Consider the following 17800-nt stretch of genomic DNA (forward strand, 5'->3'; position numbering starts at 1 on the left):
TCCATAGCTTTTTGTCTCCTGTGGAAACAAAACATAACCTCTCCCCTATACAACATATTTTCTGACTTCCATTTCTAAAGTATACAGGCTGGTTTAATTCAGCCATCCCTTTCATAACCCAATGTCCCTCAGCAGCTACTGCTTTTCATACATTAGCATTTAAACAATTCAAAATCAACCAAGTACCATACATGATCCAGGCACCCTATATATTTCCCATCTTTATGAGTTTATTTTCTTATATTACTTTACTCTCTCTTTTTATTATTTTTAAACTTTTTTTTCCTATGACTATCTATATCCATTTTGTTTTCTTTCTTCAGCATTTAAGCAGATTTTTAAACATACTCTGTCTTTGAGAGGTTTCTATGTTTGGACCTGGCTTTCCTAAGCACTTGCAGAGTTCTCTGTGTGAGATAAATAAATCTTAAATGGCCACACCAGTCACCACGTGGCTCAGCTTAGCACATGGTGCTGGCAAGCACTGGCCTGCCTGAGAGACTGCAGGACTCCACATCTGGCTCCTTGTCCAGAACTTTCCTTAGCCTTCTTAGGCCCTATGTCTGGATATTTGAGCTTCCACGTTGGATGCCACTGACTTTCTGATCATCTTGCCTCTACCTCCCAAGTTCCTGCCATGCCAGCATAAAGATTTGAGTTTGATCTCCCAAACCCACACTAAAATGTTAGGCATGATGGTACATACTGTTTGTTATTCCTGCCCTGGGAAGATGGAAGCAGGTGGTTCCCTAAGGCTCATGGGATAGCCAGACTAGCCTAATTGGTAAGCTTCAGACCAATGAGAGACCTTGTCTTTAAAAAAAAAAGGGGGGGGGATGTATGTGTCTCCTGAGGAACAATACCCAAGGCCCAGACTGATCTCTGACCTACACGCATACATATGCACCTGCATTCACATGTGGAACATGAACATAAGTACTCATAAGCACAATTTTAAAAACCTAAAAAAATCAGAGAGAAAGCAAGGAGTGAAAGTGGGGATAGAGTTTTTGTATCATCTGGGAAAAGCCCACAGGTGTTTGAGATGTTGAGGAGTATAGAGGATTCTGGGTCTGATCTCCTTGCATCCCTCCTTCAGGGTCATTCCCATCTCCCTATATCATTTATTTTAGCTTATTTTTATTTTAACGCAAGGTCTCACGTAGCTCAGGTTGGCCTTGAACTACTGGTCCTCCTGCCTCCCCGTCCCTAGTGCTGGGATTATAAGCATGTACCTCTTTACCTGACTGTCTCTCCATCTCTTTTGCAAGACATTTTGGGTCCCTGCTTCTTACCAGGCACTGTGTAGAACCCCGGGGAGCGACCACCTCCAGTTGCTGTTAGCAGAGGAAAGGGGAGAGGAGGCCAGCAACTACAGTCCAGAGTTCGGAAGGGAAGCCATTCTGGAGATGTTTGCTGCTGAGAGCTTGGAGTTCAGACCCTTCCGACAGACATCTGCTATCTCCCCCAAGTGAGAACCCAAGGAAATGAGCAGCAGCAGCAGAGACGCACGCTTTCCTGTGGGTTGCAAGCCAATGCCTCCTGCCTAGCTCACTTAGACAGGAAGGAGCAGAGCTGGTTTGGGGAGGCAGGACAGTGTGCAAAGCCAGTGCTGTCCACACACTGACGGTGGTAGGATGCTCCTTGTCCTTGATCTCTGCTTCGCCTCCCCAGTTCCCAGGCTGAAAGTAGCATTAGGACATTTACCAGTCTGACTCATTCATTCTTACATGATATCACGTGTGGGACTATAGCAATTCAATCCAGGTTGTGTTGTGGAATGTGATTTAACAATGTAGAGATGTGTTATATTTGTTTATGCAGCAGAATATTAGTTTAACTGTGTAAAGGTGTGTTACATTTGTTTATGCTGAATATATTTAATGGTGTAAGGATGTGTGTTTAATTATGTAAAGATGTGTTGCATCTGTTTCATCTTGCCTGCCTAAGGCACCTGATTGATCTGATAAAAAGCTGAACAGCCAATAGCGAGGCAGGAGAGGAATAGGTGGGGCTACCAGGCAGAGAGAATAAATAGGAGGAGAAATCTAGGCTCAAAAGGGAAGAGAGAAGGAAAAGCAGAGAATGAGAAGGAAAGAATGAGGGAGACGCCTGGGGCAAGAAGCCAGGCAGACACCAGACAGACAGACACAGAGAAGCAGTGAAAGTAAGACATACAGAAGTAAGAAAGGTAAAAAGCCCTGAGGCAAAATGTAGATAAAGAGAAACGGGTTAATTTAAGTTAAAAGAGCCAGGCAAAAATGAGCCTAAGCTAGGCCGAGCATTCAAAACTAATAAGTCTCTGTGTCATTACGGTCAATCATTCCAGGGAAGTCAGGTTAGGAACTCAGGCTGGCCTCAAATTTTCTGTGCAGCCTAGGATGACCTTAAACTCTTGATCCTCCTGCCTCCACTTTTTGAGGGCTGCTTTTGATCCTCCAGGCCTGGCTCAGAAGGTTCATGTGTGGTTGCTGAAGAACTAGATCCAAACGCTATCTGCTAAGCAAGCTCGTGCTATGTGCATGGAAGCCATGCAAATCAGGTCAAGGAGGACACGGGGCCTTTGCATTCCCACGCCTCATCCTCAAAGGCCACCAAACCCAACCAGGGTGGTGTGGATGAGAGTTGTAAGGAGGCTCAAGTGTGCAGCCGCACTGGGCTCTGCTCACTAGGGGCTCCCTGCACACTCCCATCCACTCCTTATTGGGTGTTTAAACTATAGCCGCCGATGCTGCTTGTCTGAGTGCTTCCCCACACCGCAGCCAAGCACTGCACAAGTTATCACCAGTTACATCCAGGCTGCCCGGGGGCCTTGCGGGCAGTGAGTAAGGAGCTTAAGTTTTCCAGACAAGTGGGCACTCAGTTTGTGCCAGATTTACAAACCAATGTGGCAGCCAGGGCGGCATACAGATGCCCTCGGGGTGTGAGACACTCCTACTTTCCCTCTGTGCCTGGAGCTATAAGCGGCGTTTCATTCGCTAAATGAGGCCAAGTCAGAAAAGGCAAACCGAAGTCAGTCGAGCTTCCCTTCTCTCCACGTCGCTCCCTTCAACTCTCCAGACCTCTGAATCCTCACGTGGGTGCTGTCGCGGTTGGCCTGTGAAGCCGCTGTGTTAAAGCCACTCTGCTATCTGGAGGGGGCACTGCTACTGGTAGCCGTCACTACCTGGCTGCTCTACCCAGGTAAATGTTCTCTCTGAGCTTCCGTTTTCTTATTTGCAAGGGTGCTGCTCACACCCTTTGCACCTCAAGGAAGCTGTGGGCTGTGGGTGGGCTGGATTCCCCCAAAAGCATGTGGCTCGGTAAGTGGACAGCGGAGGTGCTCAATATGTGACCATTTGCGACATCCACCAGATTCTGCATCTGTAAATAAGGAAGAGTCCTTGCTGATCCAGCCTGCGAAAATATAAATGGGACGAAGCATGGTGGTGTGCTCAGGAGACTGAAGCAGGGGGATTATGAGTTCAAGGTCAACCCAGGCTTCATGGAGAAAGCTTGTCTGAAAAATAGAGGGAAAGAAAGAATACAGAGTAATAAAAAGAGATGAGAAGTGCTTGGGATCGAGAAAAACATGTCATCAATTCCCATTTTAAAAAAAAAAATGGACTGAGGTCAGCTTGACCGAGCAGATAGTAGGTGATTATTTATTAACAAGGTAAAGCTGTAGAGAAGTCCACTTAACCACTGGCCTTGTCTCCCAGGAATCTTGGATGTTCCCAGGGTCAGATGGGCCCAGAACCCAACTGTAAAGGAGAAGCTGAGGCCGATGGATTGGTTCAGAACTGCTTACTCCTCCTCCTAAGAGTGCTAGGGCTCTTGCTGAAGTGAGAGGAAGTTACCAGGGGGAGTTTGCTTCTCTAATTATGAGGCAGAATGAGTTTTTTTTTCTGTCTAGATGAGGAACCACCATGGAACTGTCTGTTTCCAGACAGCCGTCCTATAGAGAAAGAGCCCTTGGGCCCTGAGGCAGTGGGTTCTCTCCGGCCCACAGAGAAGCAGGCACCAGGGGCCTGGGGTACAGAGGCAAAACTTCTGGGCAGAGAGCCAAGCTTGATGAATGGGCCATTTTTCTACACATCTACACCCTAGGTGCCCACGTTCCCATCCCCATTTTGGTGTGACTCCGAGTAAATGCCAGGCCCCTAAAGACTTCATTGCGTAGATTTAATCACACACCCCACTGCCAGGTCAGCTGCAGATTTGCTGGGTTATCTTGGTCAAAACCCTGCTTAACTCTGATCCTGGGATACGCCAGAGTTTTCTGGTCATGGAGCTCCTTGTCCAAAGGCCTCGTCCAAGAATCCCACCTTAAACAGTTAAGCCCAGGTAGAACACCGACTGCTGTCGAGTTCCAGACCCTTCATCCAGTTGATGAATACGGAGAACTGGAGATACCATCTATCCTGGAGGTGCAGCCAACAACAGGAAATTTATATTTACTGGACAACTTTTCCAAGCCAGGACATACCCAGGTGTTATGACCGCTCACACCCTGCCTCACAGGATGGTCGTAAAGATGAATGGTGAGAGTCCTCGGAACATCTGGTCCTGTGCTTTGCGCAGTAAAGACAGCCAACACCATCACTGCTCCTCTCTCTGCCACAAGTGGAGTCCGACGTGTTCATAAGGCTAAGATAATGTGTGTCTCCTTTGTCTCAAACTGTAACTACAATAGCCTGACTGGAAGGGACTCACTAGGAACAGCAACATGGACTCCTGTCATTGGTAAAGTTCAAAGGAACTTGGTGCCAAGAACAAACAAAAACTACGATTGAAAGCATGTTGTAACTTTGGGGGTGTTTTTGTTTGTTTTTGATAGGCTTTCACTATGCAACCAAGGCTGCCCTCAAATTTGTCATCCTCCTGCATCAAACTCCCAAGCATCCTGAATGCTGGGATTACAAGTTTATATTGCCAGGCCTACCCCAATTTGTTTTTAATTATACCTTACTTTGTATGAGAAGTGTATAAATCTTTCCTTTAAGAAGTGCTCAAATGGCATCCCGTTAGGACAAAGTACAGCTGACATTCTTACTGCCCCATAAAACCATGGAGAAAATCGGAGTGGTTACTCTGTTCCCTAATTCCACAAAGGAAATTCCACAAAGTTGATGGGTCAATTCTTTTATGTGCCGCCCTTACCAGGAAGCTTTACCTTAAGAATGCAGTACTTAAGACCAGGAGTCCAACAAATCTATGAGGTCCAGGAAGGCCTCAGGTAGGTATCATCAAGGATGCTAGGTGTATGGTGTGCATCCCTGTGGTACATCATCATTTTCCTTGGAGAGTCTTGGGCATCAGTGAAGTGCTCAGTGGTTTCTCCTGCTGTCGTGGTCGCCATTTTGAAAGCCAGGCTGGGAGGTAGTTACTTCTGCTTAAAGGGCCTTGAGCTCACCGTTCCTACTAATGGGGCATGAGAGTGGGAAGTGAAAGGCGTTTCCCTAGAACATCTTCTTTTCTGACCAGAAGTGACTAAAATGAGAAAAGGCTGTGGCAAAATTAAAAGAAGTCAGTAAGGTTTGTTTGGGCCCCCGGCCTCCTGCTCAAGCCGCCTTCCCCCATAGTCTTTCCCTCCCCCTCTGACAGGTACTCGGTGACTTCCTCCTTTCAGACTACCTCACTGCCAGCACCAGAGGAATAGAGAAGGGAAGGAAAGACGTAAGAGGACAGACCCCAGCAAGGCCCAGCAGATCTTGGAAAACCAGCAGCTGTGGACTAAGGAGCAGTGGGTTGCGTGGGTTGATGCTGAGACTGCGGGAATGTGGACAATGGCAGGTAGGAGAGAAAGTTCCTGAAAAGCAAACTACTTCAACACTCAAGTGGAAAGAACCAAAAAATGTAGTTCAGCTGGACAGAACTCATACTATTTAAAATGTCATTTTGTTCTTTAACCCCAACATAGACATTAAAATCGGCCTTCATTTCATTACCACACCAAAATCTATATGGCAGCCACCATGATTTAGGCTAAGCTAATCCTATCGCTACTCTGTTCACCAAATGCAGTCTTTCCATAGCAGCCAGAGGGTAATTGTGTTTTAGTCTGGGATCTTTAATTTGTTTAGTTAGTTTGGTTTGAGATGTGGCTGGTCACTTTCACTAGCCCAGGCTAGCCTGGAACTCATTGTGCATCTGCTACTTACTCCTGTTGCCACAGAGAGAGTAGCCCCTCCCTCAAGTGGTTCTTTGAAATCTCTCTGGAACTATGAGCTCAAGAAGTCTCCCCCCTTTCTGCCTTGTTTCTGTCAAGGTTTTGGTCACAGCCTAGCAAAAGAAACTAATCCATCACGGCTCTCCTTTCGACTGAGCTCAGGACAAGGCCTGCTCTGAGTTTCTTGAAATACCAAGAAAACGCCTCAAGACTTTGTGATTGATGCTGTTGCTACTGTGGGAAGAACCTGCTGTGCTCTCCACACACACCGTCTCCTGTTATCTCTAAGGTCTTCGAGCACTCTGGCATGCTCCCTCCCAAGTTAAGTTTGCTCCTCATGCTACTGAACCTTCTGGAACCCAGTGTCTTTTTAAGAAGTTTGTTTTTAACAGTCAATGGGGATGGAAGACACCAAGGAAACAAGGCCTTCTGGACACAACAGGACTCACGCACATATGAACTCAGAGACCGTGGCAGCATCCACAGGGCCTGCACAGGTCTAAGCCAGATAGGATCCCATCGCTGAGAGGGGAAACAGACACAACCCCCATCCCTAACCCAGAAGCTATCTCCAGTTGATAACCACTCCCAAAGGAAAATATAGTTCTCTCCAACGAGTCTCACTGGGTATACAAACCATACTTAAGGGCAGGCCCATGCCCAGCAGTAGATGGCCAACACAAAATCAACTCAATGACATTTGGGGGAAATTTTTTTTTTAACCTTTGTTAGGGTTTCTATTGCTTCGACAAAACATCATAACCAAAAGGGAAGTTGAGGAGGAAAGGGTTCATTTGGCCTATACTTCAGCATTTCTGTTCATCGCTGGAGGAAGTCAGGACAGGAACTCAAACAGGACAGGATCCCCGAGGCAGGAGCTGACACAGAGATCATGGAGGGGAGCTGCTTACTGGCTTGCTTCTCCTGGCTTGCTCAGCCCACCTTCTTATAGTTTAACCCAGAACCAGCTGCCCAGGATGGCACCACCCCCTTTGATCAGTAATTGAGAAACCGTCTCACAGCTGGGTCTCATCAAGGCATTTCCTCAATTGAGGCTCCTTCCTCTGACGACTCAAACTTGTGTCAAGTTGACACACAAAACCAGCCAGTACGACATCACAGGTCTCTTGCTTATATATTATGGTTTCCAATTTTGTGTTTTAGTGCGATTTCTGTGTGTGTGATATGTGTCTCTACATTTATATGTGTTTCTTGTGCTTTTTTTTTTTTTTTTAGTTCTTTTTTCCCCTATTTGTCTGATTTTATTTTATTATTTTTATATTACACATTTATTTATTTTTAGATGCCTGTTTTCTAATGAGAAACAAAGGATGTGGACTTGAAAGGGTGGGGAGAAGGGGAGGACCTTGGAGGAGCTGAGAGAAGGCAAATTGTCATTAGAATATATCGTATAAAAATCTATTTTCAATAAAAAAAAAAAGAAAACAGTTTGTTATTTACATAAGAATATATGTTCATCCCGTGAAAGTCCGTGCATCTCACTGGGACCACTTTGCTTTCGTTCACTGTCAGACTCCCAGGTCCAAGCACAGAACCTGACACAGACAGACACACAGTCGGCATTTTGGACAGATGCTGAACAAATGAACTACCGGTAAACATCAGGCCAGGTCTGATTCCACAGTCCTCACTGGATGTCCCTGCATTCTTCCCTGCTTTAGGCCAGGCTCAAGACACTGAGCATTTCTCCCCATTAGATCAGGCAGGGTGCTGCATACCTAGGCATCTTTCTTCCTTCCCCAGAATGTCTAGCCTATGCCTTGACCTTTATAGATGCTCGAAAGTGTTGGGGGGGGGGGTAGGGATCTGGTCTAGCACTTTCTGTGAAGTACAGGCCGGCCTTGAATTCACAGCCACACTGTGCCTGAGCCTTGTGAGTGCTGGGATTAAGGGTTTGCACCAACATGCTGGAGTCTCTCTACAAAGCTTTTTTGTTTGTTTGTTTGTTTGATTGTTTGGTTTTTGGTTTTTTGTTTTGTTTTGTTTTTCAAGATGGGGTTTCTCTGTGTAGCCCTAGTCATCCTAGAAGACCAGGCTGGCCTCGAACTCTGAGAGCTGCCTGCTTCTGCCTCCCAAGTGCTGGGATTAAAGGTGTGCGCCACCACCGCCTGGCTATAACGCACTTTTTAATAGAGGTGCCAAAGGAAGGCTGTCCCTGCTGGTCTATCTCACCATTCCCTGTGCCCATGTTGTTAAGTTCCGTCTCCACATTCCTGGAGCAGCAGGATAGGGTCGGAGAGAAAGAAATCAAAAGGAGGCTGAGGTAAGGACTAGGTGAAGGAAGAGTTCATGTGAAAGGGGAAACATGACAAAGAGAGGGAGAGGAAGCAGTAAGAGACAGCATTGTAAGCTTCTGATCAATGAAACCTTATTGATTGATTGGAAGTGCTAGCTTTACAAATATTTTATGAATGAAACTGCCAGCATGAGACACAGTACTTTATATACTAACCAAAAAAAAAGCTAATTTTTTTTGAAAGAGAAAAAGAATTTCAGAGGAGAAACTCATACTTAAAAAAAAAATAGTGAAAAAAAAAATCCCTCCACTATAATTGCACTTGGTGACTTCTACTATCTTGGCTTCTTAATAAAAGTTACTGGGTACAATAGGAAGTTTGTCTTTCTACAGTGATCAGACCCCTGGAGTCTTAAGCAAGTGCTCTCTCTACCATGGAGCGACCTTTCCAGCCTAAGTGTTCGATCCAATGCATCGCCACATTTTCAGTCCTGGCGCTTTTGTTCAGGAGCCCTAAAGCACACTGGAGGAATCAGAAAGGACAGGGATGGAGTCCCTAGTACACAAATGGCCCTACAATGACCAAGCTATCTAGCTGGCACCAAAGAAGGATGTGTCAGTAAACCCAAGAGTCTCAAAGCCTACAATCAACCCAGAACCCTCCCACTCTTTGGAGTATGCCAAGTATGTCTGTTAGTCAACTGCTCTCAGAATGTGCCTGAAGGATTTTTTTTTTCCTCTCCTGAATGGCTCTGCTCCTTTTTATCAATTCTGTTCCCATCCCACCTGACTCAAAGCAGAAGTGAATTTCTAATCGATGTACTAATGTTCAGCCAAGGTGGCAAGCAAAGGAGGCCGGAGCTTCTGTAAGGCACAGATGAGCGCTCCACTGACAGTGTGGGCAAGAGTCTGTGCCTCTTCTGCAATGAAAAGAATTCGTTTGATTGGTGGGGAGGAAGGGGTTAAATGGCATTCGTTTCCTGTAAATAGTTTGCAGGGAGTGAACCATTCAAAGCTTCTTTCCCTGCCAGGCGTTGGTGGCGCACGCCTTTAATCCCAGCACTCGGGAGGCAGAGCCAGGCAGATCTCTGTGAGTTCGAGGCCAGCCTGGATTACCAAGTGAGTCCCAGGAAAGGCGCAAAGCTACACAGAGAAACCCTGTCTCGAAAAACAAAAACAAAAAAAAGCTTCTTTCCCCACGAACTCAACTGAACTCAATCGATGCCTTGAGGGAGGTGTAACATCAAAGAAGCTGAACCACATGTGAGCTATTAGAGGGAAGACCAGCCTGTGGTATAAAGTGAATGGATCCGAACATGGATTAGAAAGGTGGGCTCCATCACCCACTCTGCAAAATCAGTGTGAACCCGGGAAATCAAATTACTACTCTGGACCTCAGTTTCCTAAACTCCAATAATTTCTGAGGATACTTTCAATTTTTATTTTTCAAGGGGCAAATCTGTGGGGCTAATGCTCTCCTTAATTCAGTGGTTTATCCTATTGTGCTCCAGCATTAACATGTCTTCTTAGGGTAGGCGTGTGAGTGATCGAGGACTCCGCTTCCGGGGAATCTACTGCTCATAACTTGATTTGTGGTCTTGGAGTCTGCCCTTCTATAACATCTCCCTATTGACCTTAGTCTAGGCACTAGAAACATTCAAACAGGAGCCTTACCAGGTCACACGACAGATGTTTAACTATTTAAAGACCCCAACCTGGTTTCCACCGTCTAAGCTAAGCTCTTCTTCCTTGTATTCTATGTAAATCATTTCCGGACATTCTGACATCTTTTATCCCTATGCTGCCCGCCCTTTGGTTGATCAATACCAGTCTTAAAATACAGTCCCCCGATCTAAACTTGTATCCTCGCTGTGATCTCAGCAGACACCCTGAAGAGTATCCAGAAAAACTCTCAGAGGAAAACCCGCACCTCAGGCTCCTTCCCTGTGGTAAGCTACGACTGTAGGAACGCTATCATAATAAAGATGATGGAATCAAGATATAAACTGACAAGCCTGGAGAGTGATGAATTATAAATTCTGAGCCACAGTCACTGCACTTGTCTCTAAACTAGCCCAGTGCTCCTGATAATCAAGGGAAAAGGGGGAGGTGGTGGGAGATAAGGCCATCCATTATGGGAAACAAAAGTATTCCCACCTCTGAACTCTAAGATACCCCTCCCTATGTTGAGCTTTCCCAATTTGATTGACAACAACAACAAATAGGCCGAGAACTAGGAACTGATCTTGCCACATGTGGGACAGTCAGAAGCTATATTGTTGTGGAATATTAATTTAAGATGTGTTACATTTGTTTATTTTGTGGGATATTTGTTTAATGATGCAAAGATGTGTTGCATTCTCTTTTGCATTTGTTTAACTCTGTGAAGCTGTGTTACTTTGCCTGTCTAAAACACCTGATTGGTATAATAAAGAGCTGAACGTCCAATAGCTAGGCAGAAGAAGGATAGGCAGGGCTGCCAGGCAAAAAGAATACATAGAAGGAGAAAAAGAAGAAAAGATCGAGGGACGAGAAAGGGAGAAGGAGAGGAGGACACCAGGGGCCAGCTACCTACCCAGCCACACAGAAAGGAAGGTATACAGAATAGAGAAAGATAAGCAAAGAGGCAAAGGGTAGACAGGATAATTTAAGAAAAGCTGGCTAGAAACAAGCCAAGCTAAGGCTGGGCATTCATAAAAAAGAGTAAGCCTCTGTGTGATTATTTGGGGGCTAGGTGGCAGGCCCCCAAAGAATCAAAGAACCAACTATAATGTTTTATTTATTTTTCATATTATACTTTATTAAATGTCTACCTTAAAACAATATATTTTAATAGCACTTGATAATTATCAATATGAGAAATATAGCTAGCCTAAACATTAAAGTATATACATCAACTTGGTGTAATGTTAGGCTATACACTCCCCCTCAATCATTCTCTCTCCCCCTCTCCAAGGTCTCAAGCAACCCAGGTTGATCTCAAACTCACTCAGTAGATGAGGATGACCTTGAACTCCTGACCCTCCTGCCTCTACCTTACTAGTGTTGGGTTTCAGTCAAGCAGTACCATGCCCAGAAAAGAAAATTAAAAAAATCTCACCTGGTAGATAATATTGTTCATTATTTTAGTCATTTGTCAAATTAGTAACTTTTCCTACAAAATTACTAAAGTAGACAGAAGACCAGAGATAAGATTTCTATTTTCAGTTCCATCTCTCCCTACCTATAAAACACAGAAAAGTCTTTTCTACTCTCACAGGGACTCAGATCCCCCAGATATAAAATAAAGGGGCTAAATAAGATGAATTCTAAGGGACTGTTCTAAGTTTTTGAAAATGTAAATATTTTTTGAAAGATACAAAATACCATACTTGACACTTATCACTAGGGATGTTAACTATATAAAGAGCTTTAAGTGGTAAGTGTAGAATCAGTACTTATGGAATGGGAACTTTAGACCATTTTAATCATGCTTTTTCAGCTAATGGGGAAGGAGGCAACAGTAACAGCCAGCACACTGTAGGTGGAGTTTTCCTGTCCAGACTACCTGCTCCCAAACAACCAACATAGAGGCTTAATATTATTTATAAATGCTCAGTAGATAGCTCAGGCTTGTTAGATAACTCCTACTTAAATTAACCCATAATTCTTATCTATGTTTAGCCATGTGGCTTGGTACCTTTTCTCAGTATGGCGCTCTCATCTTGCTTCTCTGCATTTGCTGGCAACTCTCTGACTCCACCCTTCCTCTTCCCAGAATTCTCCTAGTCTGGCATTCAATCTCTTCCTGACTAGCTACTGGCCAATCAGTTTTTTATTAGCCAATTAGAGTAATACATATTCATAGCGTACAAAAAGATTGTTCCACAGCAGCACACACAATAGTAACAGCACCTGCAGTGGAATGTAGCATTCAGGAACTTACACACACACACACACACACACACACACACACACAAACACACACAAGCAAGAGGTTCTAAAGATACCACAGAATACAGTAACACCACATACCATCTGACCAACTCAAACACATGTGAAATGAAAGGACAACCAAAATACTCGGGAACATTTCACTCTTATATAAAACGTGCTCACAGACCTGGCATGGCCTAGTACGTTGTACCACATCGAAACCCAAGAGCCAATCTCCCTCTGGCACAGCACACCTTCTTACTAAACCAACATCTACATTCAAGAATAAAAATTCACTAGTATTAGGCTAGCCTCAGTCTAAAATGTGATATAATTTTCTCAGGTTCCAAAATTTTCTTTAGTATGAATAAAATAAATGAAGACATACGGCCAAGTGCAAGAAAATAGCAGAACCCAGAGTGAGCATTTATCTCAAACAGTGTTTTATGTGATAAACAGTTGGATTTGCAAAGAAAAAGTCCTTTTTCACAAAGGAAATTCCCGGGGTTTGCTCAGTAATTTTAAATTTCCATAATGGAAACTCATTTTGAATGTTAAGTTAGGCAGGAAAAAAAAACACCCTATTTTTAACTGTGGTTATGAAATATGTTACAAAGTAATAGAAGTATTAGGCTGGCTAATAATACTTCAAAACCCAGGCGAATCAGTCTTCCTTGAGAAGACAGTGAAAAAGAAAAAAAAATGACAAGAATGAAATAACTTAAACTCAAGACAGCTGCATGGCACATACACTAACTCACTGCAATACAGCACTCTTCTGGAATTATTATTCTATATTTCTGGAAAACAAATCAATTACAGTTGTCCAAACTGCCAGAAGAGCTCGAAAGTCTATCCATTCCTTTCCTCCATAAATGGCGTTGTAATCACAAATAATGAAGTGTGTGGAAGAGCTTCATTGCAGGAGAAAATCATGCGATATAAATTTCAAATTCCCACAGCGTAGACTTCTCTTCTAACCACCCCACTAACACAGCAGACACCGCAAGCTACCAAAAAAAGAATAGCAGGTTTAAAAAAAAAAAAATGTTAAATACAACAGGGCAGATTTGTAAGGGTGAAAAACTCAGCCAGCAATTACCTCGGAAGCGATAGGGATATTTTTGCCACGTTAGCGTAAGAGATACCATTTCCCCCACTGAACACCTCTTAGCACATCCGGAACGAGAGGGTTAGCAAATCCCAATAATCCCGTCTTTCAAGAGGTAACACAGCAGGTAAAAACTAAAGGGACTCGCAAAATAAACATTTACAAGACTGAACCATTCTTGAACTCTTATTAAAGCCAAAAGAACAATTCTTGGTGCATTTCACCACACACACACACACACACACACACACACACACACACACACACACACACACAATCTGTACACACGGAATGGACGACTGACTTCCGATTATCTGATAATATGCGATGTGTCCAGCAGCCCAACAGCTTTTGTTTTATTTTTACTTTTTTAATTGCATCCTCCAACCACAAGAGATCATAGAGGCGAAGCCTATTTGACTTTATACACACACACAAAGTTGGTCACCGCGGGCCATATACTTCCAAGGAGCTGGTGGATAAAGAGATGTTTTTTTCTGGGGGTGGGGTGGGAGGTAATAGCGCTGTGCGCGCCTCACTCTACAAGATGAATTTCCCCAGGAAGAAGCCAACGAAGACGGCTCCAATCACAAGCAGGACAACAGGAAGAGGCGTGGTGCGACTTGGCTTCAAGGACGTGGAGGAGTCGAGCCTGGGCTTGTTGAGATGCGCCGGCTTTCTGAGTCTCAAGCCGTCATCCAGTTTGTCACTCTCTCTCGGCATTTCAAACACACACCTCAGTTTCGAATCCATCAGTTCACCGGGGTCCGCCTTCTTCCACACGGCCTGCAGATTCGAAGTGTCCGGGGGAGCGAACACGGTCTGCACCATGAACTTGTGCTTGGCCTCCCGGCTGGGGTCGTAGCTGAAGGGCTGCAGCATGGCGGCGACAGTCACCGTGCAGCCCGGCTCGACCACGCCGCTGTTGGGACGCACGCAGTAGCGGCGAGGGCTGGTGCTCTTCACCTTGAAGCACACTTTCCTCGCCGTCGGGTTGCGCAGTTTAAGATGCGTGGTGACTACGGTGGTGAAGGGGCCTCGGAACTTGAGCTCTGTCGGCGGGTCGAGGACCAGGATCTGCTGGGGCTTCGTGGGGGCGCGGGAGGCGGACGCCATGGGGATGGGAGCGGGCGGTGTGGGCGGTTCGCGACCCCAGGTCTCCACCGTCACAACCGCCTCGGCCACGCCCGTCCCCATCCTGGGCATCCCCGTCCCTGGATTTTACACGGCTGGGTGGGGAATGTGTGATGGATGATAGGAGATTTGTTAAAACCATGCTTCGGAGATATAACCATGGGTTATTGAGCTGGAACAGCCAAAGAACTGTAACGTAACATCCCTTAAAATAGTTATCTACCACCGGCGGTGGTGGCGCACGCCTCTAATCCCAGCACTCAGGAGGCAGAGGCAGGCTGATCTCTATGAGTTCGAGGCCAGTCTGGTCTACAGAACGAGTTCCAGAACAGGCTCCAAAACTACAGAGAGAAACCCTGTCTCGAAAAGCCAAAAAAAGTTTGAGCTGGGCCAAACACCTTGGCCAAAGGAGGGCCCGTGTGTATTAAACATGGGGTAAGTGAGCGCATCTGAAATCTACTTTCCCACCCTCCCCAACTCTACACACAGTGATGATAACGTCCTTTCTAAAAAAAAAAAAAAAATTCCTGAACATTTAAAAAAAATGTGGAAAAATACACAGTGCATTAAAAAATTAACAATTCTCACCGTTTTTAGGTGTATGATTTAGTGGCAATAAGTAAATTTACCCTCCTTTCCATTATTGTAGGGGCACCTTCACCCTAGACCCCTGTACTAGTATTAGATTTTGTCAACAACTTGACATAACCTAGAGTCAGCTGGGAAGAGCCTCAGATGATTGGCCTATGATTCGGTCTGTGAGAGGGCCCATCCCCCAGGCCAAGGGTGCGGAGGGGCAGTCTTCATCCAACGGCACCTACCCAGAGTTCCTGCCCCCACTTTCCTCTATAATGGACACAAGACCTGGAAGTGTAAGCTCAAATAAACCCTGCCTCCCCTAAATGGCTTCTGGTCATGGTGTTTATCCCAGCAACAGAAAGAATCCAGTCTAAAGAGAAGCCTAAGGGCATTATTAATTTTCTTGGAACTTTACATACACCTTCCACTTAAAAAGACTTTCCTTTCAAAGGTGTGGCATTTACACTAAAGGGATACATCAGTTTTCAGACTCTTTAAAGGGATACATCTTTTCAGACAAAGAACAGAGACCTTCAGAAGTCTTTTCTCTCTCCCTTCCCTCTGCCCTCCCAGGAGTGTGATGGAAGAAGAAGGAGACAGAATGGCCACTTTGCTGAGTGTTATTTGCACAGCATTTCTGCCAGTCCCTTCCAGCCTTGATTGTCTTCATCTCTGAAGCAGGTACTAGAAATGCTGTGTGAGTGAAGTCTTTACAGCAGTACACACTCAAGTTTGTCCACAGTCATGTGCAGTTCTGGCCCTCATTATTACCACTAGGCCACAATCTCCTAGATAAGGCCCGCCTCTTGTCTGCAGATAAGAGCTACCCAGTCTGGAGCAGCTGCGGACACTGAGCAAATAATTGTTAAAGGAACAGAGGGATGAGATCCCACCATCCTACTACAAGATGTTTTTGTTCATTTGTCCTGCTGGGCAATCAAGCCCAGGACTTTACACATATTTACACAAGTGCTCTACCACTGAGCCCCCCCCCCCCAGGTGAAGGGTCTTGATGTATTCAGGAGGAGACGCAAAAGCAAAGAGAAAACAAAGGCCCGTCTGTGTGGCCTGCCACACTGGGCCCAGAGGTGTGGAATATTCTCACTGGCACATGACCATGGCTCAGGTTCTGCCAGTCACAAAGTGGACGGTGGAGCAGAGTGCATCAAACCCTTGGAAACACACAAACGATTTCACACAAAATCCCAGTTGCGGTTTAAGGAAGTTACAAGAAATGTTCAAGAGTGTGATGGTCAGTGTGGTAGCTTGGAGGGGAAGGAGGCAGGATTTGGATTCCACTCCAAGGTGAGACTGAGCCTTCCGAGAGTCGGAGCTGGCTGGCAATTGACTCATTTTCGCCCTTCAGTGTCCTTCGGTTAAGGTAAAATGAAAAACATGTCTCCCTTGAGTTTTCCCAGCCTGGGTCACACACGCTACCATCCCCCACCCCCAATCAGCCTCAGCCTCATCCCACCTATGTCCCGTCCCTTCCCCTCGTGGTGTGGCAAGCTCTGTAAAGATGGGAAGGACAGTTCTGGGTTCTGGGTCACTAGGTCAAGTCTAAGGCTAGAGCCGCGGGACTTCCTTCTCCCAGGGTAAACGCGGGGCAGGAGGCTTCCAGGCAACACTGGCAGCCAATTCCCGCCAAACCAGGGGTTCAGCCAAGAGTAACTGCTATACAAACTGATGGCTCTAACTAGAGCAAAGAGAAAGGGAGCACAACACAGAGAGCAGTACAGCCCGGCGTGGTGCCGCGTGCCTGCAAATCCCAGCTCTGGGAGCTAAGGCAGGAGACTTAGGACTTCAAGGTCATCCTCAGCTACATAGCTAGTTGGAGTCCAGCCTAGGTTACTAGCCATCCTGTCTCAAAGCAAGAACAAAACCTGAAACAATAACAAAAAGAGGAGGAGGAGGAGGAGGAGGAGGAGGAGGAGGAGGAGGCCGCATGTCCAGAAGTACCATTTCCGCTTTTTGAAATTGCTACATCTTCTGCTTGGCAGTTGCTTAATTCTCCTAATGTGCTCTTCCTTGCTTGTCTTTCACCTCTCCTAAATACTGGGGCCCCCCATGCCTCTAGTCTAGAGTACATATGTCCATTCAAAAGCCCATGGCACAGCCATAAAATTATTCATCATGACTTCTATTATCTGAAAATGTGGTGACCCTGTAACAGCTTCTGCATCATCCCAAGTTCTGAATCCCCTCAGGCCCCTCAGAAGGGATCAAATGATGTTAGGGCTTAATCCATTTCTCTCTTGCTAAGTACTCATTGAATTTCCCTTATGTTGGCTCTATTTTCAGAACACTAGTGGACTCCTGTCTCCCCAAGAAAATTAAAATGTAGAGACATTTTTCTCTCCAGAAAAGGAGAGCCTTGCCGGGCGTTGGTGGCGCACGCCTTTAATCCCAGCACTCGGGAGGCAGAGCCAGGCGGATCTCTGTGAGTTCGAGGCCAGCCTGGGCTACCAAGTGAGCTCCAGGAAAGGCGCAAAGCTACACAGAGAAACCCTGTCTCGAAAAACCAAAAAAAAAAAAAAAAGAAAGAAAGAAAGAAAGAAAAGGAGAGCCTTTTGCCCCATAAAGCTTGATTATAGTATAATTGACAAATTTTAAAAAATGTATGCATTATGGCATGGAATGTTTTGATGTATGT

At 45.4% G+C, this 17800-nt stretch overlaps 1 protein-coding gene across 1 annotated transcript; it reads right to left on the minus strand.

Annotated features, from left to right (window-relative positions):
- Positions 1-13749: 13749 nt before the first annotated feature.
- On the minus strand, positions 13750-14800 carry LOC114710064 (vesicle-associated membrane protein-associated protein A-like). Its single transcript, XM_037196932.1, has one exon. It carries the CDS (start codon positions 14638-14640, stop codon positions 13975-13977), a length of 666 nt encoding a protein of 221 aa, XP_037052827.1. The 5' UTR covers positions 14641-14800; the 3' UTR covers positions 13750-13974.
- Between the last annotated feature and the right edge of the window lie 3000 nt (positions 14801-17800).

This window comes from Peromyscus leucopus, chromosome 19 (genome assembly GCF_004664715.2).
Source record: "Peromyscus leucopus breed LL Stock chromosome 19, UCI_PerLeu_2.1, whole genome shotgun sequence".
Lineage (NCBI taxonomy): Eukaryota > Metazoa > Chordata > Mammalia > Rodentia > Cricetidae > Peromyscus > Peromyscus leucopus.